The following is a 24,990-nucleotide window of genomic DNA, read 5'->3' on the forward strand; positions in this document are numbered from 1 at the left end:
TTAGTGTAAGATGATTACGGTGTCTATCCTATAGGTAGAGACCGGAAAAATTCGCGATTTCAATGACCTGTAGGATAGACTCCATGATCCTCTATGCACGCGGGAAAATTACTTTTGCTCATTGGCTACTGACTCGCGACACATGTCAACTGGGACGCTCGTGATTCGATACTTCTTTTGTTGAAGGATTTTCATTGGCCGAGTGTCATTCAGATAAACTGTGGCCCAATCACTGATGCAGTAAAAGGGCAAACGTATTTTGATTCTAGCCTATTGCGAAATGAATCCGCGAATTTTTCAGGTCTCTACCTATAGGTCTTTGAAATCGCGAATTTTTCCGGTATCTACCAATGAGATTTCTAAAAATGTTTGATTATTCTAGTAGGAACCATCGAGACAAAGTTGGAGGCGCTCTCTGAGCGCAGGACCTGCCGTGGAGCGTCTTCGCTTACTTTCTTCACTTTCTTACTTTCTCGACTGTTTACAACTGGCCGGTGCCGGCCAGGGTGGCAGGCCTGCGCGCCGGCGATATAAGCGCGGCGCGCGGCGGCGCCGGGAGACAGTGCGTCGACGGCCGCACGTCCCGCGGGTGAAAGTGCTGCTGGCAGCGGACAGGGTGGGAGAGAGGGGAGCCTCGCTCTGCGCATGCGCCTCGCGCCGAGGTATATAACCAGCGGGACGCCCGGCGCTCCTTTCACTTGGTCCAGCATGGCGGGCCGCACGACCACGTGGCTGCTGCTGCTGGCGTTGGGGCTAGGTGAGTACGAGCTCCACGTGGCTCCACGCCGCTTCTTCGCCCTTAACGACACCTAACATCCCGCAGACATCATCACCATGGCTAGAGACCGGAAAGATTCGCGGGTTCAACGACCTTCAGGATGGACTCCAACATCCTCTAGACACTCGGGAAAATGACAACTGTTCCATTGGCTGCTGACTTGTGAGTCGTCTCGACTGGGTGGTCTGTGATTCGACACTTCTACGAGTGAGGGTCTCTAATTGGCCCTCAGTCCTCCAGATTAACAGTAAACCAATTGCAGAAGCAGCACTAAGGTATAATCATTTTTGAATTTTAGCAAAACACGAAATGAACCCGCGAATTTTTCAGGTCTCTAACCATGGCTAGTGGCGTGTATTTAATCGCGGCCTCCTGCAAGATAAACCATCGCCCTATTTGGCCGGGCTGTTCAGGACGCGTTTACTTCCTCACTGGACAGCTGTGATTGGTGCACTAACGGTAAACATGCGCCTGAAATAAACCCAGCCAATCACAAAATACTGACCGCTGGTCTGGAAATTTTTTCGCTAAAAATAAACGGCCCTGACCATGGTGTATATATATTTTTTTTCCGTAAAACGTGGTCTCTTGCGGTAATGAAATTCGTGGGGTCAATGACCCACAATATTGACTTCACAGTTCTGTGCTTTTTCGGGCCGATTCCGTCTGCTAATCGACTCTGTCTGCTGGATAAGTCTAGATGGCTTTTTATTTATTCGACTCTGAGACATCTGAGATATGTTTTATGAATTAAGATGCATTCCTAGTTTTATTTCAACAAATATATTCTTGCTACGCTGTGTTTAGTGAAAATATTCTTTGTTGCGAGACGTGGGAGTGTCTAAACATAAGCTACTAACAACTTAACATATTTGGTTACAACCTACATATTCAATAATGTATACCCTTGTTTTAAAATCAATTAAATCATAACAAATTAGGAAACAGCGCACCTTCAAAATATTTACGCATTTTACTTTTTGTTGTAACAAAATAATTTCGACTATTATGACATTAATATTTGAAAACAAGAAATTTGATTCAATAAACACATATGTATAGGTCTGATAGTTTTGTGACTTCGGTATTTTTACATAGCTTAAAACTCTCTTATGGTAATAATTTAACTCCACAGAATTTTATTTTATTTTTAATAAAACACATGAACAAATATTTCTCTACTGTGATGCATGTTTGAAGGAGAAATAGTTAATAATTTTAACAAACTGATCTAGTGATATTTTGATCCACACAAATACTTTTACGTACCACAACAACTATGGCGTCATGACTACTACAGAAAAAAACTTAGTAGCATTTGTTGAATCTACAGTTCATCCTTCCGTTTCGAGTAGTAATTTACCTAACACTTACTTTTTATATTTTTGACAAATCACCTTACTAGTAAAAACAAAAATATATGCTGGGCTAGTGATAAAACATAATATATTTTTGAAGCGGCTTGGCTTCTGGGTTGTAGACGTGTCCTTGGCAAATAATTCACCAACGTTTCGGTTGACCTTGCAGTCGCCATTATAAGGGAGCAGTTACCAGCAGCTCCCTGATGATGGCGACTGCAATGTCGACCGAAACGTTGGTGAATTATTTGCCAAGGACACGGCTACAACCCAGAAGCCAAGCTACTTCAGACAATGGCCGTGAAAGCCTGCGAACATGATTAGGATATTTTTCCCACAAAATTTTTGACATAAATTTAATCATTTTGATACTTAGCACACTTAGAATCATTCACTTTCTCATGGCGCTCAATAATACAATTCCGTGGCTACTAAACCACCAATTCTAATACGCAGCAGTAAAAAAGTGATTATTCGCGACACAACCACAATTAACGCAGTTAAAAACAAAAATAACCTTACATAACACTTATAAAGAACCGTTACGGATTAAAAGTTACATAACAGTAGGCTACCCCTCATGATAACAATATTGAATAATAGTCACTAATATTGTAATATAATAGCTTAATAGAACCACTTGAAAATAAGTAGTTCTGAACTACATTTGGTATATTTTTTCTGTGTAAACATAGACTTGTAAAACGATCGTTTTTATTGTACGATAAAGATAAATTTAAACAATCACATGACATAGTAGGATAAGGAATAGAGGCTTCTTTAATAAAGTAACCCTGCAAGGATTGTGCGAGGATACCGCGTGGTGTCCTGAAGGAGCCATCTGGCGACGCGGTGGACGATCTGTCGACGCGCTCACCTTGGAACGGTGGGAGACAACTCTCACACGTTCTCTCTCTCTCTCTCTCTCTCTCTCTCTTCTTCCCTCCGCCGCGCAACCGGCAAGCACGGGAACCAGGGAGACTCGAGAGAAATCAGTCATCGAGGTCAACAGCATGCTCTCCCTTCCCCGCCTCTCCTTTTAGATGTTCACCGTTCCCACTTCCCCGACCTCCCCTTTGTTTGCGCGACTGGCTGGCTCTCCCCCCCCCTCCACCACAGAGGGCCGCGCCAAGGCCTCGAGGACAGGCTGGGTCGTGACACGGTCTCCTAGCCGCACAGCCTTGGGCCGAGTCCGACACTTCCCCGAACACGACACTTGCACGACACGCCAGGCCCCGCCCACCGGGCTCCTCCCCCTGGCGACCTCGCCCCGCCCAGCGCTCGTGACTGGCTCCGGTGCCACAGGGACTCCTCCCAGTAGTATCTTTAGCCACAGCCGCATATCTGCGAGGCTTGGTGGTGGACACTTCCCCGAACACGACACTTGCACGATCTGCCAGGCCCCGCCCACCGGGCACCTCCCCCTGGCGACCTCGCCCCGCCCAGCGCTCGTGACTGGCTCCGGTGCCACAGGGACTCCTCCCAGTAGTATCTTTAGCCTAACCGCATATCTGCGAGGCTTGGTGGTGGACACTTCCCCGAACACGACACTTGCACGATCTGCCAGGCCCCGCCCACCGGGCACCTCCCCCTGGCGACCTCGCCCCGCCCAGCGCTCGTGACTGGCTCCGGTGCCACAGGGACTCCTCCCAGTAGTATCTCTAGCCACAGCCGCATATCTGCGAGGCTTGGTGGTGGACACTTCCCCGAACACGACACTTGCACGATCTGCCAGGCCCCGCCCACCGGGCACCTCCCCCTGGCGACCTCGCCCCGCCCAGCGCTCGTGACTGGCTCCGGTGCCACAGGGACTCCTCCCAGTAGTATCTTTAGCCTAACCGCATATCTGCGAGGCTTGGTGGTGGACACTTCCCCGAACACGACACTTGCACGACCTGCCAGGCCCCGCCCAACCAGCTCCTCCCCCTGGCAACCTCGCCCCGCCCAGCGCTCGTGACTGGCTCCGGTACCACAGGGACTCCTCCCAGTAGTATCTCTAGCCACAGCCGCATATCTGCGAGGCTTGGTGGTGGACACTTCCCCGAACACGACACTTGCACGACCTGCCAGGCCCCGCCCAACCAGCTCCTCCCCCTGGCGACCTCGCCCCGCCCAGCGCTCGTGACTGGCTCCGGTGCCACAGGGACTCCTCCCAGTAGTATCTTTAGCCTAACCGCATATCTGCGAGGCTTGGTGGTGGACACTTCCCCGAACACGACACTTGCACGACCTGCCAGGCCCCGCCCAACCAGCTCCTCCCCCTGGCAACCTCGCCCCGCCCAGCGCTCGTGACTGGCTCCGGTACCACAGGGACTCCTCCCAGTAGTATCTCTAGCCACAGCCGCATATCTGCGAGGCTTGGTGGTGGACACTTCCCCGAACACGACACTTGCACGACCTGCCAGGCCCCGCCCAACCAGCTCCTCCCCCTGGCAACCTCGCCCCGCCCAGCGCTCGTGACTGGCTCCGGTACCACAGGGACTCCTCCCAGTAGTATCTCTAGCCACAGCCGCATATCTGCGAGGCTTGGTGGTGGACACTTCCCCGAACACGACACTTGCACGATCTGCCAGGCCCCGCCCACCGGGCACCTCCCCCTGGCGACCTCGCCCCGCCCAGCGCTCGTGACTGGCTCCGGTGCCACAGGGACTCCTCCCAGTAGTATCTTTAGCCTAACCGCATATCTGCGAGGCTTGGTGGTGGACACTTCCCCGAACACGACACTTGCACGACCTGCCAGGCCCCGCCCAACCAGCTCCTCCCCCTGGCAACCTCGCCCCGCCCAATGGCGACACAGCGCTCGTAACCGCATGAGTCCACAGAGGGTGAATCACATCGTTTATCTACGGGCTTAGCCCCTGTAAGAGGGTAGGTATAGCTTCGCAACTGTGGTAGTAGCTTACTTTATGTTCATTCTACATACCTATTCGACTACAACTCTACAAATCTCTACTTTAAACAATGTCTGTCTTAGGCCACTGACAGCATAAAGTAATGAGTAGTTGCGTATTTTAATTTTTCTTGGGTAAAAATAAATGCTTATCGGAAAATTGAAATATGTTTTAAGTGCACTATGGGCCGAGTTACGACACAGAATAGGTGCGAATGTTTTTATTAGTTGACTGTGCCACGGAGTTCCCAAAGGGGGCATGTCAAACCTCGGCACAATAACAACCATCGAGGCCAACCACTCTACTCGCACTCTCTTCTTGGTAATGTCACTTGCGTGGAACCTCCAGGCTCCGCCCCCGGGGCACCCCCCCTTTCCTCCCCTCCTCGGGGAAGAGTCCCCCCCACCCCCAACAGCGTGGTCCCGCTATTGCAGGGAGGAGTCAGTGGAGAGTAAACCACTATCGTTTTTTTTTTAAATTATGATCGTACATGTCTTATAAATATGAGCACGCAGCAGTGTATAATTCATCTATATGGCATATTACACTGTTAAATACGCGTATCATAGCTGACTGGGTCACGATTTATTACGAGGCGTTCGTGTGTCGTGTGTTTCGATCCCAAGACCCATTTTAATGAGTACAAAGTTGCTATCCAGATGTGAAGCGAAACACTAAACAACAAACGAACAAACACAACAAACAACAAACACGCTGAGTTCCAGCGGCCTCTTCAGTCTTAACTTCCTTGGGGCATGCACGGAGTCGTCGGCGCCCGCCTAGCTGACTCCTTCCTCGCGCTGCGTCACACAGCGCTGAGGTCAAAGGTCACCTTCCCGAAGCTAGCCCTGTGAAAGTACCCCATTGTCCTGAATGTACACCTGGGTGTTTCTAGCTAACGAGAGTAGGTACTGTGTGATACCTGGAGAACGTTAGCCCCTTGGAGGCCACAAGCGTCCATGTGGAGTTGGGTCATGACCGGAGAACAGAGGCGAGGTTCTGCTGACGGATCCAGGCCGCGGCAGTTATGCCCTGCGCCCTGATGTAGGCTGGTGGGGCGCGAGGAAGACCTAGTTTCGACCGCCAACACCGCAATTACAGTCGCGAAGTGACGGAGGGAGAAAACACGACCAGCGTGTTCCAGGGCGTGACGGAGGAACAATAAGTCTCAGCCGACCCGGGGAATCAGCGCAGACTCGCGGCGTAATTAACTTTTGATGAGGAGGAGAGATTCCGACTCTGAAGCAGCTAATTGGCTCCCACACACAGGCTGGAGATGAAGTAGGCTTTTTTTTTTGTTTCTTCTTTTGCTCATACTTCCCTCATTCGCTGGTTATTTACTATCGGAACTTTCGAAATCATGTGATGCTAACAAAGTCACTTTAACTCATTTTCAAAAGTGGTATTTCAATAAACATACTTTTGTTTAAATTTTAAAATGTACATTTGTTATCTGACGCAGTGCATAGACCAAAACGGATTGGCTACTATCCTCTATCAACCGCATTTACCGTTGAAATCTTAGACATAAAAACGCGTGACCAGACTCCATGACTGTACTGTAAAAATGAGGCAGATTAGTTGATGCTATTTAAATATTAAACTGTTGAAAATACTCTAAAACTGGGAAATTTTATTAAAAAAAATTAAAACTGCTCCATTTTTAATCTGCATGTATCAGTTCTAACAGTTTTACAGTGAAATTCTAAATGGTTTCCAGTAGTTTTAAAAATTTAATATTTAGATTGTGCGCAGCTAAGTAGCTCACTTCAGTCAATGTTAGCTGTGGGCTCCTGGGTGACATACCTACTTATAGTGATGCTTTAAAGCGCTCTTGAACAGATTGCCGCATTTAGGCTTTCTCATAACTCTTAGGTTTAGAAATATATCTTGTCACATACTCTTTATAGTTTAGGTGTTCTTCAGTCTGGCTGCTGTTTTTTTTTTCGTTGTAAGGATCCCGAAGAAACACTTTGTGGTGAGATTGTTATAGGGTGTGCCACAAATCTTCTTCACTGTTGTGGAGTTTGGCGGAAAACTTTCTTACCTAAATGGAGCGTGGCAGCTGAGAGCAGCGAGTGAAGCTAGCTGGAAAGCCAGATACGATCTTTTAAGTTAATGCAACACAACTTTGTTCAATGAATCGAAATAACATATTTTTTTCCCTGTAGACCTTCAACATAGCACTACAAGCCCGCATGCACTTTTATGGTAAAACTTAAACACAGTCAATTCAAACTTTTAATTAATAGAAATGGTACACGACATTTATTTTGTGCGATAGAAATGAGATTATTTAGTATTATAATTGGGTAATTTAAAAATACAAAAGAGGATAATATATATGGTTGTTTTTTCAACTGTCGGAGAGACACAACTTCTAATAACCACACGTGTCTCGAAGTTCCTCTTTCAGATGCAACGGACGTGGTTTGAAAATAATATTTTTTTTAAATCACTAACAGCTTATTGGCTCGTGGTCGATGCTACGGTGGCATGCCCAAAGTTTGGGCAAGCTGTCTTGTAGCTTCATGGGCATGGATGCCAAAAGGCATGCAGAAACGTTGGGCGGAACATTTTTAATTGTATTAATGTTACCATTAATGAATCGTTTCTTTGCTTTTCTTGAAAGGCCAAAAGTCCATATTTGCAAACAGAAACTATTTATAGCCTAAAAAACCGTTCCAGATATTGGCACAACAATTTTACAAAAGCTTCAGCCAGTCCTGTTTATGTGTAAACCGAAGGCTTAAGAATTACATTTCTCTACAAAAAAAGATAGTTTTTGTTTGGACTAGGTTTATTTGTAAATAAGTTATACAAATATGATATTACAGCGTATTCTCCTGTACTGTATTTTTTTTTGGTAAATGAAACAGAAATATTCAAGTAAAATTACAGATATTTGTATTTGTACATTTATGTGAGAACAGCTGAATCATTACAACATACTGGGTTCGGATTCTTGCCCGGGAGTTTATGCTTTACGTTGTTACAGTACTTCCAGTAGTTAAAGTTAATTGCAAACAGTTTCCAGAATAACTGTGCACATTAATGAGAATAATAAAACAAAATAAAGCCCCGTTATTGAATATTATGTTAAATTTTCCATGGTTAAAAATATACGCTTTAATGAAACACAGAGTATAATATCATGCAACAATTTTCGTAAGAAAAAACGTGTTTCGTGTATGCAGAAATAAGCATAGCCATGTGTTGTACAAAGTTCCAATATGGTTCTTGTTTAAAATAAACTATTTCTCGGCATGTGGTTTCCAGAGTAATCTCTTGTGACAGCACAGAGGACATCTGTCTGCGCGAGAGCTGACTGCCACGTGCAGGCACGGGGCTGCTGGCAGCTCTCGCCGCGGCTAGCGGGGCTCAGGTGAAAGTGTGTGGCCTTGGCGTCGCCGAGTCTGCTGGCCGCTAGCTCTTTCCACAGTCTGCTGGCCGCTAGCTCTTTCCACCGTCTGCTAGCCGCTAGCTCTTTCCACCGTCTGCTAGCCGCTAGCTCTTTCCACCGTCTGCTGGCCGCTAGCTCTTTCCACCGTCTGCTAGCCGCTAGCTCTTTCCACAGTCTGCTAGTCCCTATCTCTCCGAGTCTCCTAGCCGCTAGTTCTCCTACTCTTCTAGCCGCTATCTCTCCGGACTTGCTCCGCGAGTGTTGCCTGCTGGAGCCTCCAGGTAACAGCAGGCCGTCACGTGACACGCCTGTGAACTGCGAGTAGAAGGAGCTAACAGAAATATACACACATTTTAATGAACATACTTAAGTATTATCCGAACAATTTTATTCAAGTAAAACGATTACATGTCATTCTTTTATTCTCAGCAATTCAAATTCAGAGTTTGCCACTTTTTATTTTGTTACTCAATTCTGTTTTGAATTCTGTTTTTCTCTCTCACCGGTACAATTAATAAAATAAACATATATAAACATTAAGAAATCTTTGTACTCGAGTCGGAAAATAATGATTACCGTTTGTTTTTGTTATTTGGGACAAAAAAAAAGGGCGTAAATTTAGTTGATTTAATGAAACGTGGGTAAAAAATTAGAGCAAAAATTACGATTGTAAATTGGTTCAGAGCAGATAGGATAAAGAAACTGGTGCAACGTTGCGTAAAGTGCTTGGAACTGAATGGCGATTATGTGAAAACGTAAAGTAGGTCCGTAGTAAAGAAAAAACTGTAAATTAAACCGTTTTCTCGCGAGTTAATGTTTTTAATGACCAAACGGAGCTTACTTTACGAATATCACTCGTAATGCAGGATAAAGAGAAAGTAGCAGTGATGGTTACACAACGAATATGCAAAGAAAAAGGTGTTTAATTTTTTAACGGTCCATTATAATAGGAAATTGATTACGTCGCAAATTGTCGACGATAAATGCACGATGGTTAACACTCATTATAAAATAACCTCGTCTCGACTGTTGCTAAGACCAGCGTGTTGAAATGTTCACCCTTGGTATTTAGACAACGGGTTGGGTTCCCTGTTCGCCTCGCGTCTGCGCGCGACCGGGGTATGCAACCCGCCTGGCCCCCGGCCCCTGCCGCGCCAGGGGTATGCAATGCGCCTGGCCCCCGGCCCCTGCCGCGCCAGGGGTATGCAACCCGCCTCGCGACCGCCCGCAGACCGGACTGGCTAGTCACGCGCAACAGCCTCCCCGCAATGTCACCTTGGCTCGCGGTTACGTCATCGCTGTTTCTTTCTCGAAACTTTCATCCTCCAACCACACGACTACTTTATTCTCGTTTGAGCATGGTCGTTGCAACCGAACTATAATTGACATTCTTCTGTTCGGGTTCTCCTCAATAATCTTTCACTCTACATATTCTCTTCTGAAACATCTTAAGTAAACTTTATATTTTCATGAAGAAATAACCGTTAATGAAACTGCGCGTCTACTTTTTGCTGTTGTATTATTTATTTTTTCTTTACCATCACAGGCTGTGTAATAATGTTAAAAATCTATCTACGACCCTTAATATATTACGTTGCGGTTTTATCTTCACTACTATTGTTTTTTACATATAAAAAGTTGACTGTTTTATATCTGCATATTTTCATTTTCTACTAATTTGTAATGAATGTGTCTTTTCCAAAAGATTAATTGCTACTTATGTCGAAATATCATCAACAAATTTCTTGTATGGCTGCAGATCTAAATTATTTTACATATTACAAGAATGCGTTTCCTTGTATTATTTTCTTTTTTTATCCAAACCATTTTTGATGTATTAAATCTCTGGTTTACACTAATCTGTGATCACTTGCTCTAAAATCATTTCCACTGTGCTCCCTCTTAGTTTCGATAAGACTTTATATGAGACTGGCTGTACAGTGATAAATAAACACCACAGACTGTCAGGGATGTTTGTCTTGTGGGTTTTAGCTGCGTCAAAGCCGAAGAGCTCACCGACGTTTTGGTTGACATCGCAGTGGCCATCATCAGACAATCAACCCCTTGCACAGTGATTCGTTCAGTCTTTGGTTATCTCACATAGAGCTCGTCTGTTCAGTCTAAATGCTAAGCGGTGCGATTTTTTCAAGTGGTTTTCAGCAGCTGTTTCGCGCTCTGTGTAAAGTGTTAGCTCGTGTCTCTGTGTCACGTGTTAAGAATGGTCTAGCGAAGAATGCCCTTCCTACACGGGAAAGCGTGGAGGAGAGGGCGAGAGCATGCTCGTGACGAGTGCGCAGGCGGCTCTGCGCAGATGCAGAGCCGTGACGCAAGCGGGTCACCGGAGGTCAGGCGCTCCCCCAGGAGGCCTCTTCCTTCTGAGGCCCGGGCCACATTCCGGTGCTACCAACTGTTATAATTTTCACTGATGACTATTTAAAATTTGTTTGTGTAAATCCTATATAATATAATATATATATATATATATATATATATATATATATATTATATTATATATATATATATATATTATATTATATTATATATATATTATATTATATCCTATATAATATAATATATATATATATATATATATATATATATATATATATATGTGTGTGTATATATGATTACTTAGTTTTAACAATGTTTTATTTTCTATAAACATTATGTTGCATAACTTGCATATTAAAAGTCTATAAATTTACGAAACCAATTAACGTGTTAGCAGTTGGTCAGAATTTATCTGTGTCGCCACGTAGCTTTAAAATATTTTTCAGACGAAATTGTACGTTCTATAAGGCGTTAAGTGTGACTGATACAACCATAGTGCAAAGGTTTACGTTCATTGGCACACCCAATTTATTATTTCTTCTTTTCCGCACTTCAGGCAAGCTAGGAACAACCAGTGCATCTCACGAACATGTCACCCGAGTAAACTAAGCGACAACTCTCTATACTCTGATAAATTTTGATTTTTATCAAATTGGTAGTAAAACAAGTAGGGATATCAAAAACATTAAAAGTTAATAGAAACCGATCATTTTTTTCTGTAGTTTCTGGTAGATGTTTCTGCAGCGCAAGGCTCTGACCCGAGGTTCGTGTCTTGAGCAAGCGTTGAAGTCTCCAGGCGCGCGAGTGTCTCGCCCTGGGTGGGCGGCCAACGGGAGTTGCGTCACGTCCCGCGCGGGGCCGTGACGTCACGTCACCGGGTGACAAGTTGTCGGGTCGCCAGCTGCATCTTGAAGACTCGCATGAGCGCCCAGCGGGGCCGCGACCCGTTACTCGCAAACAACGCAATTACATCCGAAACTGCGGAACACTGTTCAGATTATTTTTGTTCCAAACCAGCTAACGGCCGGCATACGTTGCAATGCCTCAATCTTCTTTTTAAAATTTGTTTGAAGTAGGTAAGCACATATACAAACCATCTCTGTCTCTCTATAATTCTCTATCGCTCTATATATCTCTAGGTATATCTATAAATCTCTCTATTTCTATATATCTCTATCCATATATGTCTACATCTCTCTATCTTTATATCACTCTATCTCACTATAAAGAGAATTTTCTATATCTCCCCTTACATCTCTCTCCTCTATATACATATCTCTATATATGTCGCTCTATAGAAATAAAAATATTAAAAATCTATGTTTTTACCTACCTTTGGAATCTATTCACGAAATTTGAAGTGTGAAAAGCATTTCTGTTGAGGTTATTTTTTTTATAACAGAACTGCTGCACGGAAATTACGTTTATTTAATAATCACAGAATACAAAAGCACGCAATTAAAATTAACGATGTTTTCAACAGGTATCTATCTTTTTATCGGTGACAGGTTCGAGAACCCAGTTGTCCGAGACTGTGGCAAATGCTGCTTCTTGTATCGTTGTGCTGCTGGAGGCGTGCACACGGGCGCCCGTGGCGGTCTCTGGCGCCTGCGAAGGGAAAGCAGTCGCTTAGCGCCTCCCCCCTCCCCCCCCCCTTGTCCTGGGGGCCGCGACAGGTCGTTTGCCCCTCCGCCGACTGGAAAGCGATTCCAGAGGCGGCGAGTGTTTCCCCGAACCGGGTGGACTCGTAATCTCACTTACCATCGCAATTTACCTTCAACTCGTCTCGCGACGCCTCCGACCTGCATTAAGGTGGAAAAAATTGCCTCTCGGAATGAAGCTGCAATAGCTTAACCACAGCTTCATTAGATAAACAAATCACGAGGTAATAATAACTGAGTAGTATTTCCAGAGAAATAGGTCCAATTACTACTGGCTAGATTACATAAATTGTTCGTTGGCATAACGGATGCCTCTTGAGGATAAGAAAGGCGAGATCCAAAAACCCGCTCGTGTTTGGTAATGGAGTAGCGCGTCCTTGTTGCATTAGGGAGATCGTGGGTTCGTGCCCAGCCGTCTGCCCCGGTGGAAGGGGGGGGGGGGCTAGGGGTTTGAGGTTTCACCTCTCAGCTCCTTGTCAAACACCTTCCCCGCTCTCTTGATCGTAATCTACAAGATAAATGAAACAACCGAATAAATAAATACCCTCGGGTGATGACTGCTGAAATGTCGCGATCTGAGGCAAAGGAAAAAGGTTGTGACCAACTCCGGCGGAACTCGCGACACACTGTTACTGAAGCGGCTGTTGAGCCCACACACACCGCTGCAGGTAGCGAGGAGGTGAGGCCGCACTTGGTGCCGGGCCGCGGACAGGTGGATGAACCCGCCGACAGCCAGGGTACAGCGGGGGCGGTGCCGTGTGGTTGCAGCGCTGGCCGAGGCGGCGCGCCACAAGCGCCAGGACGACGAGGAGGGCAACGAGGAGCAGTCGGTGGACGAGCTGTGCGAGAACCGGCCGCCGGACGAGTACTTCCGGCTGAGCACGGAGGGCGACTGCAGGGACGTCGTGAGGTGAGGCGTCGACCCGTGCCTCCGGCCGGGACTGCCTCCGCTGTGGGCGGAACCACCCTTCTTGCCCAGTGACAGTCACAACTGTTTAATACAGGCAAAACTGCTTCTGAAAACACGTATTTTAAGAAAAGAAATGAAAACAATGTTTGAAACTGTTAGTCTATTTTATTTTACAACAAACGAATTTTTTTTTGTAATTTCTAACATAATTTTTAAAAAAAATTTATATATAAAATTTAAAATTAGCAAGTGTGAATCAAAATAATAATACACTTGCACTATAGTACCTGAATATATAGTTTAATTTCCAATTTGTGTCTCTCGTTCTAGTCGTGCTGAACCATTTTCAAATCTGTCAGCTCTCACATCACTAGGCTGAGATATTAACTGCACAATAACCACTTAAGCACTCATTATCAATATCACCTCTATTGTATTACCGAAATATTAAAAATTTATATTAAATTTTGTTCATATTTTTTTATGGGATAGTGTATTAGGCTTTCTGATTTTCCAAATCTGTTAACTAGCAATATTTTTATCACTAAGCTAAATTTCGTCTAGCGTATTGCATGTGTCAAGTGTTTACTATAGTATGACTGTGTCTTATTGTAAAGTACACGCTTGATCTCACCTTAACACGGACATCGCGTAGTACTTATTCTCGGGCGATCGTTTCCTTTTTAGCTAGCCACAGTTATGACAAACAATATTATAACGTTTTGGTCGCATTACCACGTGCTCAGTACCCTCCAACATCAGTAATCATGACACTCTAGAAAATGTACATCTCATTAACATGATGTTTATTATGCGAGGCTGGACACGAACCAGCTCCCTGAAATACTGTTGTATAGTTTTTTGACCATTCGTACTCCTTTCATGAAGCCAAAATGTAGTTATTATTGGTTGCAATGAAGTGTGTTAGTGGATTGAAATTGCAACATGGAGCGTATACTCGTAGTAACCTGCCTTCGCCCAAGATTAGTTAGAAGAACAGTAGTTGCTGTGTGTTGTGTCGTGACAGTGAGAGACAGCGCGAGCTCCGGCTAAGAGCGGAACCGTCCCAGGTCTGGCCAGGGAGTCAGCAGAAGGAGTCAGGTCCCTGACGAAGTGCTCTGTCACAGGTGCGACCAGGCCGGAGAGAATGGCATCACCCGCCTGGCGTCCGTGCGGTGCCCAAACGGCTTAGCCTTTGATATTGACCGCCAGACATGTGACTGGAGGACAAATGTTAAAAACTGTGATAGGGTTGAGAGTAAGTAGTCACTGCTGTGGCGCAGGGCAGGGGGACCTGCTCAGGATGCCACTGGCCAACGAAGCTGCTCTTCTGTGAGACTAGCGCATTCAGGAACTCCCAGTAGACAAGGGAAATTTCAAACTAAACTTTTGATTACCATATTATTCATGAAATGACAATTCTGTAGTATTAAATAAACTTGTGCTGACAGTGCTACAGATTGATAATAACATAAATGTTAATAATTGTCTTCAAATTAAAGGAAAATACCATTTTTGGCTTGTTTCATGCACTTCTGAAATCCTCTTATAGTACCAGCCACTAATGCGCTCCTTAATGAAACTTCCTTATCGAATGGCATCCTGAAGGCAGCTCCCCTTGTGTTGTGCTACAAAAGATGCATCCAATGTTCCTTAAATTTTAAAGTGTTTTGTTTCTTGCATTGTCATCAGGTGCACAAAATCCGGTATAAAGCAAATCACTTGCCCGTCCGGACTGGCTTTCGACGTTGATAAGCAAACTTGCGATTGGAAGGGTAAAGTGAGCAACTGCGACCGGCTGGAGAGTAAGTTGTCCGCCGGCCTGGCGGGGTGAGCTCGGGGGAGGTCGAAGGTGACGGGCCGTAGAAGGTCGGGCGGGGCAGGGCGGGCCCCACCCCCAGGGGGCGTGGCCAAGAGGCTCGTGTCCGTGGGGCGGCGAGGCTCGACGCGGTCCCTGCGACGAACACAGGCACCGGGGAGATGTCGGGATCGACGTGGCTGGATCGTGAGTCTAATGTCACGTCACTGCGACACCTGGCTCGCTCACATCTGGTGACACAGACGATGTTGTCGTGACCCATGGCCAGTGTAGTAAATACCCACACAATCTTTCAACCACTCAGGGAAAACCCAGGATTGCCAGAGAGATCAGCAGAGGCATTGCGATGGACAACCACAAATCATACCATTAATAAAATTTGACTAAATAACTGTAATATAAAATATTCCCTTGAACAGAAAAAATTCTTGTTGAGATGGTGTAAAATGACATCCTAAGTGTGTTAGGAGCTAGTAAAACAAAAGGTATTTTTATAATCACACAATTTAGTCACTGCTATAAATGGGTGGATTTCTTGCACATATTTTTTTTGGATCTCACACCTGAGGCCATGGTGGTTTTCATTATTTAACAGTTTCCAGCATCACTTGTCTTGGGTTGGGTACCCTTCAGTTCATTTTGGCACAAGCTTGTCAATTCCCCGCGCTGTAGGAAAACGACGAAACATTCTCACAGAATGTTTACGTGTGACCAATAGACAGAAGAACGGGAAACAGCTTGCATATAGGTAGATCGGTATTAGTTGCTTGCTTACCCCTTGGAAAATTCGGAAGAACAGTGAGGGGGCAGTTTAAAATTCTCTCCTTCCCACGGGGAATGACAACTCCGGTGTCTGTGTTTGTTCGTGGTCGGTCGCGGGCCGTAGCCGAGCCGCTGCTACGCCGAGCTCATGTACAGAGGTCTGGGTGTCACAGGCAGGTCCACAGTAGTGCCAAAACCCACGTAGCGCACCAAGACTACGGCTGTTGCAGGTCGTTCCTGCTCCCGCCAGTACTGTACTCCACTCCCTATGCTTCTTCTGCATGGCTTCACTCACTGTCATAGCCCTGCTCACACTACCCTTACTTCTCCTGCTAACCTTTCCAGTGTGTTCACTCGAGCTTGAGACCAATATGTGTAGCAGCTTAGCAAGATAACTTCCTGGAAAATTACATTTAAGAAATAAAATATTCCAACTTCAGATTAAATTCTTTTAACTGAACCCAGTATAGATCTAAGAGCATAACAAGTTTTAAAATTTTTGCATTTTTGCTTCCAATCACTCTCTCTATTGGCTTATAGCGCATGTGAGTAGTGTAGTAATTAATTTTCATTGTTTTAACCTGAGGCTTGTAATAATTTTTACTCGAACTTACTAACTCAAATATCGTCTGCTTTATTGTTTGGAATTTTTGCAGTTATGTATTGCGAAAAATTTGGAGAATGGTTAAATTATGATTTTCAATCTATTTAATTAAAATAGAGACAACATTCTATTTAATGATGAATTCAAAAATTCTAAACAGACCACTAATCCTTTACCATAATATTTTATTAATACATAACTGCGAATTTTTCTTCAGTGTTTCATTTGCTGTGTGTTTCCTCAGTGTTTCATGTTGCCTATGGAATAAATCTTCCTGCTGAGTCCTCAAAACTAAAAGTTTCATTTCATAATGCCAGTATTAATGTGCAGTGCCGTTTGTGGAGTGCTCTTTCTCTTTCTACTGTACCACCTTTCTCTTGCATCAGAATTAACGCGAACACTTCCTTCTCTGTGTGCTAACGCGCCGTGTGATCTTTCACTCTTGTGTTTTGTGTGTTTGCTTGCCATGTCCAATCTGATTAACTGGTGGCCCGTGACGTCACCTTCCGCTGCTTCACTGTTCTGTGTCCCTCCCCGGCCATCTGTCCTTGGCACTTCCAGGGCTTAACACGCAGCTTCGAGTACAGACGTCCGACTAGCTAGGGGTCTGCATATGAAATAGTCATAATATTCACCACCCTGCCGGCAAAAAAAGGGGGTTTCTGTAAAGTCGGTTTACGGAAGATAATTTTACGTGATAACGTCATAAGAAAACCTTGATGAAAAATTGCATACTTTTTAATTTTCAAATATTACTTACAGTTTATACAAATTTAATTTAAATAATTTGTTTAAATATAATCACGAACAATAAGTCAAAAGCCCGCCTAAACCTGTTTGATATTATAGAAGATTTTCTCGCATGGTGGTTAGCAGGTTCTTGCACGCCCTCGGCTCAGGCGGAAAGTGACATTTTTTCGTGCGTGCAGCCGGCGTTCATTGATTTATAAGACGTTATCACGTCAATAAAAAATAAACGTTAAGGATATACTGTGAATAATTTAAAAAAATCTATAGGTCTTGAATATTGCAGTTGTTTCAAAATATACTTTGGTGAGATTTTAAAAGTGTGTTAGGTCTAAAATTGAATAAGATTAAAATTCGTCTACTACAATAATTAACAGAATTTTGATTACTTCCCTGATTCGCTTCCAACGGTTTACAAGGAATTTAAAATGAATCAGTTACATTCCCAGTGTGTGCATACTCCACAGCAGCCGCCATCTCATAAATTAATTTTCTGTGTTAAGTTGTAAGTGATTATTTCATAGTTATGTGTCTAAATTAATGAATTAGCTAGCTTGGGTACATTTTTGCAGGGTATCAGTTACGTAATCAGTTAAAATCATCGAAAAAATCGTAACTTATGTAATGAAAACATGTTTTATGTCCCGTCCCCCTATTTTATCCATATTTGTTACAACCTCTGTAAAATGTATACACACGATTCAAAGTACGTATTTTTGAATGCTTTTAAAAAGCAATATTTATATATTTATATATATATTTATAAATATATATATTAATCCATTCAAAATGTATTGTTAAATATTTTTCCAGATGATAATGCATTTTATTCTCAGGTTAATAATATTGGCTTAATTCAAGAAGCAACACTTAAAACTACTATTGAATATTTTTTTTAAATTGAATTTTAGTAAGTTTAATTTTCTTCAAACTGTGACTCTAGATAATACGATGAATATTTAAAACAAATAGTTCTATAAATGTAACATCTATGACTTGTAAAAAAATTTCATTGGAGCATTACAAAATTAATTTAATTGCCTTGAGTTTTCAGTACAAGCAATTTAAATATATTTTGTATAACTAAAGATTTTGACCAAACATTCGATGCATCAAGGGCTCCAAATTACTTTTTAATACACCCATTATATTAATTACATTCTAATTATTAATGCACAATAACCAATATTAAAACTAGCCTGATGCCTTTTATCAAATATCAATAGGCCTAATAGTTCTAAAAATAAAGTTATTTGAGTGATTTTTAGTTTTCTTGGTACGATATTTCGCAAGGGTTTTTTTTATTACTAGAGCCTAGCTAAAGAATACAGCCTAGCATAAGTCTCCCACTCAAAATCATTTAACTGTGAAATGTAGGTGGCTGCAGAGTCTATACAATTTTCATGAGGCGCTTCTGGAAAAGTATTTTCTGAAGGAATAGCAGCATACATTTTCTAAGATCTCCAGGCAAATGACTCGATCAGGGAAGACTCGCATGCACTGCCCTGTGACGTCACGCAGCTTGTGCCTCCTGCCACGTGTCAGCGAGGAAAGGTCACAAATATGGCAACTAACAAGCGGTGTAATTGCATGAGCGGCCACGATTTCTGTCCCACAACGCAACTTTCGGTGATGTGAGGGTGGGAGGATTTCGATTATAGCCTACCGCGCAAATTGGTTTGTTGTGTTATCGGTCAGAGAGTGCTACACATCATTAGTCGCGTTTCCAAAGCTGCGTGATGCCATTGGCCGGTACAGTAGCTTCCGCTCCTCCCTAGCCCTTTATGGCCAGTTAGATGCGGTGGAGGCGTGGCTTAGCAGTCGCTCCTCCCAAGCCGCATGACGCCATTGGCCGGTACAGTAGCTTCCGCTCCTCCCTAGCCCTTTATGGCCAGTTAGACGCGGTGGGGGCGTGGCTCAGCAGTCGCTCCTCCCAAACCACATGACGCCATTGGCCGGTACAGTAGCTTCTGCTCCTCCCTAGCCCTTTATGGCCAGTTAGACGCGGTGGGGGCGTGGCTCAGCAGTCGCTCCTCCCAAGCCGCATGCCGCCATTGGCCGACGCGCTCCTCTCACGCTCCTCCCTCACAGTTCACGTCCAATCAGGGGAGGCTGACCGTTCTGTGTTGTTGTTCGGCAGAGCCGAGGAAGGTGCTGCCCATCCTGAAAACCGACGTGCCGGTGTGCCCCGAAGGCAAGCTGTCCTGCGGCAACGGCGAGTGCATAGAGAAGGAGCTGTTCTGCAACGACAAGCCCGACTGCAAGGACGAGTCCGATGAGAATGCTTGCAGTGAGTATCAGCGCCAGTGCTGCTTGCCATGCCATGCTCGTCCTCTGCACTCAAACAATCACAACTGCAAGAGACTATTCGCAGCTTTCATTTATTTAATTTATTGTGTGTTTCTTTATAATTTTACAAATGATAAAGTTCATACAAAATATTCAAGTAAAATAGTAATTTCAGTTTCAAAATTTACTTTGCACTTAACTTACATGTTAGCATTCTAATATACATGTATGTCCCATATGACAACAGTTCATAGTAAAATGTTTCATGAAGTTGACACTTTTAATAAAATCACAAAGATTGTTTGAATATGTTTTAATTGGCAGCTAGAAAAAAATGGTTTAAATTAAATTCATGACATAGTTGAAAGGTACATTGTCTCTATTTATAATAATACTTCCCTTGCGACATAAAGAGTGCTCTTCATATAACGTGTAGCATTTGATTTACGAGTTAATAAGTTCAAATTTGAGCTAGGTAGGCTTTTAGGTATATTTTTAATGAAATATTACTTTTGTTTGCATATTTTTTAATATGGGTAAACTATTTCTGTGACCAGTGTCTTTGTAAATGTGTGGCAGTTTAATTGAACACGAATCAGTGTAAGAAGTTGATAAACTGAATCTGTATGTATTTTTCAATATTCCAAGCAATTGCTTTTACTTATAGTGATTTTATAATAACTAACAAATCAGTTTGAAAATACTATATTACTGCACGAAGTTGTTTAACTGTACGAAATTAAAGGAAATTCATTATTTTTCTATGGCCGCTGTATATTTTTAGTGTGTGATAAATATGAAACTATTGGAAGACAATAAGTAGGTTTATTAGCAGTAAATATATAATATGTTGGTTTTAAAAATTTATTATTTGTTAACTAGTTGCTAGACACATTTTTATATAATGCTGAAAGTGAAACATTGTATAATATGGGCTTACATATTCCAACACATGATTAATTATTAATGATTATACAGGTTTTTCATAAACCTTTTAATAAGTACGTATTTATTCACGTCAATACATTGTAATTTTTACACTGTTTAAAAGAGGTAGTTAATGACACAAAGAAGTGCACGAAGTTGCTCGACTGTACGTGCAGCATGCTAATGAGGCCAGCCACGCGCCTCGAGGAGAAACCGGCTGTGGACCACGGCGGTGATGTCGGGAAGCTATGGGCGGAGGGTGGGGAGGGGGCAAGGGGTGTAGCTCCAGTGGCTGCACTAGAAAGCGCATTCCTGCCACCTGCCCCCTCCGCCCACCCCACCCCCCCCCCCCTCCCTGGTCCACACGACCGCCCCGTTGTGCAACCTGTGCTTGCGCAAAGTCGTCCTTCCTGCTCGGGCTTATTTCTGGTCGCGCCAGTGAAAGTTATTCATTCATTTTTTTATTATTATTTCTGCCGGCGACCAACTGATTGCACGCCTGAAGGCTCTATAGCAGAAAAAAATATCAACACCCCCAACACAAAACATGACTTGGAGAATGTACCTCCGTTCACGCAACCGGGTTGCATAATTGCTTTTGAAGCTAAACTCGCGTGTGAAATGAAAGAAAAGCGGCTTGGCGGTCGTTGCTTAATGTAACGTGACAAGAATTTCATTAATTCAAATGTTTTAGTCTTTAATATTTTTTTTTACAAATGACCATTATTTTATATCACAAAATTTTACTTTTGTTCGTTTGATTCAGTGATTTTGTAGAAAATACTCAAAAGTATCTCATTAATAACTTTTGAGTTAGCAAAGACCATCTCTTACTATTCATTTTATTGTCTTTTTAAGTCAGAGTTCGCTTGCTTGCCGAGCAGGCCACGTGGAAGTCACAGCCAGATGCAGCATGTTGTCTACTGCAGAGTGCGGGGTGCGATGGTGGGGCTGACAGGGCACAGTGTGGAGGTGCAGTGACGGAGTGCGCGCGTGTTGCAGCTGTGGAGACGGACCCCAACAGGGCCCCCGACTGCGACCCCACGCAGTGCGTGCTGCCCGACTGCTTCTGCTCGGCTGACGGCACTCGCATCCCCAAGAGCCTCGAGGTCAACCAGGTGAGCGCCCGACCTCTGACCTCTGGACTCCGAGCGCGAGCCGGGGGCATCAGTTCAGTGACCTCCAGGATCGAGCCAGTTCCAACAGTTTTACTGGCTGCTGATTTACGAGAGTTATCAACTAGGTTCCCTGTTATACGATACTTCTTTTGTTAACGATCTACCGATGGCCCAGAGTCATCCTTCTTAACTGTAAGCCAATGTCAGACTAGTATTTCAAATCCAGACTATCACGAAATTAATTCCAGAACTGTTTTGATTTTAGCAATACATCCGTTGTGGTTATTATTGCATCAAAGCGGGTAAAGAATCTTTCCAACTCGTGGGAATAGTGCCTGCCTTGCTGAACAATGATGTGATAATCAAGAGTACGAAAAAAATATCGTTATTGCTGTACCTCGTCTTGCAAAACAAAGTGATAAATCAGTTATTGTTATGGATGCGACAATGAAATGCCCTCCTGTTATTTACATGCATGTGTCATACATTTTACCTTCGGCTCATATTACTTATTGTACTCAAGACCCGTTTCCCGGATTTTTGGATCCATTTGTATAAAACCAGCCGTCAGAGACAGACCTCTAGGTGCAGCCGAGGACCGCGTGTGTGACGGGTGTCTCTGCTCGCAGGTGCCCCAGATGGTGACGCTGACCTTCAACGGCGCCGTGAACGTGGACAACATCGACCTGTACGAGGAGATCTTCAACGGCGTGCGCCAGAACCCGAACGGCTGCCAGATCCGCGGCACCTTCTTCGTGTCGCACAAGTACACCAACTACTCGGCCGTGCAGGACCTGCACCGGCGCGGACACGAGATCGGCGTGTTCTCGCTCACGCACAAGGACGACCCCAACTACTGGAGCCAGGGCTCGTACGACGACTGGCTGGCCGAGATGGCCGGCGGCAGGCTCATCATCGAGCGCTTCGCCAACATCACTGACGGCTCCATCATCGGCATGCGCGCGCCATACCTGCGCGTGGGCGGCAACAAGCAGTTCGAGATGATGGCGGACCAGTTCTTCGTGTACGACGCCTCCATCACCGCGTCGCTGGGCCGCGTGCCCATCTGGCCCTACACGCTGTTCTTCCGCATGCCGCACCGCTGCAACGGCAACGCGCACAACTGCCCCAGCCGCAGCCACCCGGTGTGGGAGATGGTGATGAACGAGCTGGACCGCCGCGACGACCCCACCTTCGACGAGTCGCTGCCCGGCTGCCACATGGTGGACTCGTGCTCCAACATCCAGACCGGCGAGCAGTTCGCGCGCCTGCTGCGCCACAACTTCAACCGCCACTTCAACAGCAACCGCGCGCCGCTGGGCCTGCACTTCCACGCGTCCTGGCTCAAGAGCAAGAAGGAGTTCAAGGAGGAGCTCATCAAGTTCATCGAGGAGATGCTGGCCCGCAACGAGGTGTACTTCGTCACCATGCTGCAGGTGAGCGAGACCTGGGGTCCCAGTACAAGCCCGATGGCATTCATACACATCATCACACTTGCCGTAAACACAGTCGTCTGGAAATGCGGTCGAAATTTTTACAGTTTTACGTAGCCTTTTACTTTAAGGTAACATTTTAGCATGGTTTTGCATGGCTTCAGGCGATAGGACATTCAGGTTTTATAGTGAACTCGAAAACTCTTGGTTAACGAATCGGTGCTCGTGAATTTCAGAATATAACCATCGAGCATCTCCACATGGTGTGATGTGTTAGCGATCACAGCCGCTGATGGCCTTGTATTAGAATTAGAATAAGCGAAGATAACTCCTGGGTTTTTTCAACGGAGGTTGGCATTTATATTTCATAATCCACCTGAATTAAATACCTTGTCTTTCATCAAAAAGCTAAAGACACCGGAGGTCGTGATCGCTGAGGGTTAAGTTGACTAAAATGCACGTGCGGTCGTGTGCACGGATTCAGTTTTCCTTCATGCTAAATGAATCTTGCGACGGCAACCAGGTGTCTCGCCGGATGCAGAGGTGTGACGCGTGTGTGTGTGTCCTCGCAGGTGATCCAGTGGATGCAGAACCCCGCCGAGCTGACGGCGCTCAGGGACTTCCAGGAGTGGAAGGAGAAGTGCGACATCAAGGGCCAGCCCTACTGCTCGCTGCCCAACGCGTGCCCCCTGACGACGAGGGAGCTGCCCGGGGAGACCCTGCGACTCTTCACGTGCATGGAGTGCCCCAACAACTACCCCTGGATCCTGGACCCCACCGGCGACGGCTTCTCCGTCAAGTAGGCGCGCCCCCCAGCGGGGACCCCAGGGGACACTTGTCCAGCGCACACGGCCATGAGCCCACAGAACACACTCACACGTGGCTTCCACCACAGAGCCTGCTGGTCGAGCATCCCGCGAGGTGACACGGTGCCGCTCGGAGGCAACACACAAGCTGGTACCGAGTGGTGAAAATGTAATGTTCAAACTAGGGAGGATATCCAACATCTACACAGCTGAAAGGGCAACCTAGAATTCATTATAAAAAAAAGAACTAATCGGCTCACGCGAGTAAAAATCCACCCTCTTCCTCTCAAATTGTCAAAATATTGACACAAATTCTGGCTACTTAACTAACGCAAGTACCTGTCCATTGTGTTAAGCGTGAAATCCTTTAAGGCTGAGGCGCTTCAGTTCCTGTGCATACTTAAATTCTTGTTAATTTTTTAATACATCACGTAGATAGAGAATTTTATTTTAAGTACTCTCCAACAAAAAAAAAACATTCGCGTTTAAAGATCTTTCGGCATACATCCAATTGCAAATTAAAAAAAAAAGTAATATCTAGCTCCAAGTGGCCCTAAAATGGTGTTCGGACATCCAGAATGTACGGCAAGAGTGCATACTTCACCCTTGTGACGGCAAGGACTCTATAAAAGCAACTCCGCGCAAGATAAGTACTGACGTGCCTTCACAACGCAAGTATCTGCCAGGTTCCTTCTGCAAGGACCTGTTGCTTGCGTGGACTTCCTGTGGCGGTGGAGTGAAGAAGCCCACACGGGCTGGACACTCTGCAGCCAGGGCGTAAATTAAGTTTTTATTGTATTTTTATGTTGAAATGTAATAAACTGTGTTCTTATAAAACTTGTTTCTTTAGTTTCTTTTACGCAATCTTTACACACCACCTCTTAAACAATCATATATACACACACATTGGCTTATATAGCAGTAAATGTATATATATAAATATGTTATTTACAGTATCACAATGCAATATTTTGACTAAACAATGGCATAAACAAAGAAATTTGAATTTTAAACAATAATTTGCTTTAAACAGCGATAACTAAATACATTCTTCCTGAGGATACCAGAAACTGATTTAACTCAGTGACCTATACGAATACATAGAATTAGCATACTGTGTTAAATAGTTGATGGAAATAAACACACTTCCGAG

The 24,990-nt window shown here is 44.6% G+C and overlaps 1 protein-coding gene across 2 annotated transcripts; it reads left to right on the forward strand.

The window, feature by feature from the left end:
- Positions 1–511: 511 nt before the first annotated feature.
- LOC134538956 (chitin deacetylase 1) lies at positions 512–24,674 on the forward strand. 2 transcript variants are annotated; one of them, XM_063380580.1, is made up of 7 exons: positions 512–757; positions 13,191–13,332; positions 14,460–14,590; positions 19,405–19,554; positions 21,483–21,598; positions 22,228–23,034; positions 23,604–24,674. In XM_063380580.1, exons 1-7 carry the CDS (start codon positions 646–648, stop codon positions 23,832–23,834), a joined length of 1,689 nt encoding a protein of 562 aa, XP_063236650.1. In that variant the 5' UTR covers positions 512–645; the 3' UTR covers positions 23,835–24,674. The 2 variants fall into 2 exon arrangements, with proteins under 2 accessions (XP_063236650.1, XP_063236651.1); XM_063380581.1 differs by lacking the exon at positions 14,460–14,590 and adding an exon at positions 15,025–15,137.
- Positions 24,675–24,990: the final 316 nt, after the last annotated feature.

This window comes from Bacillus rossius, chromosome 14 (assembly GCF_032445375.1).
Source record: "Bacillus rossius redtenbacheri isolate Brsri chromosome 14, Brsri_v3, whole genome shotgun sequence".
NCBI classification, from domain to species: domain Eukaryota; kingdom Metazoa; phylum Arthropoda; class Insecta; order Phasmatodea; family Bacillidae; genus Bacillus; species Bacillus rossius.

Coding starts and splice junctions, on each gene's coding strand:
- LOC134538956 (XM_063380580.1), top strand. CDS start 646: ATGCGCCTCGCGCCGAGGTATATAACCAGCGGGACGCCCGGCGCTCCT. Junction 19,555..21,482: donor GTCCGATGAGAATGCTTGCA/GTGAGTATCAGC, acceptor CGCGTGTTGCAG/CTGTGGAGACGGACCCCAAC. Junction 21,599..22,227: donor AGAGCCTCGAGGTCAACCAG/GTGAGCGCCCGA, acceptor CTCTGCTCGCAG/GTGCCCCAGATGGTGACGCT.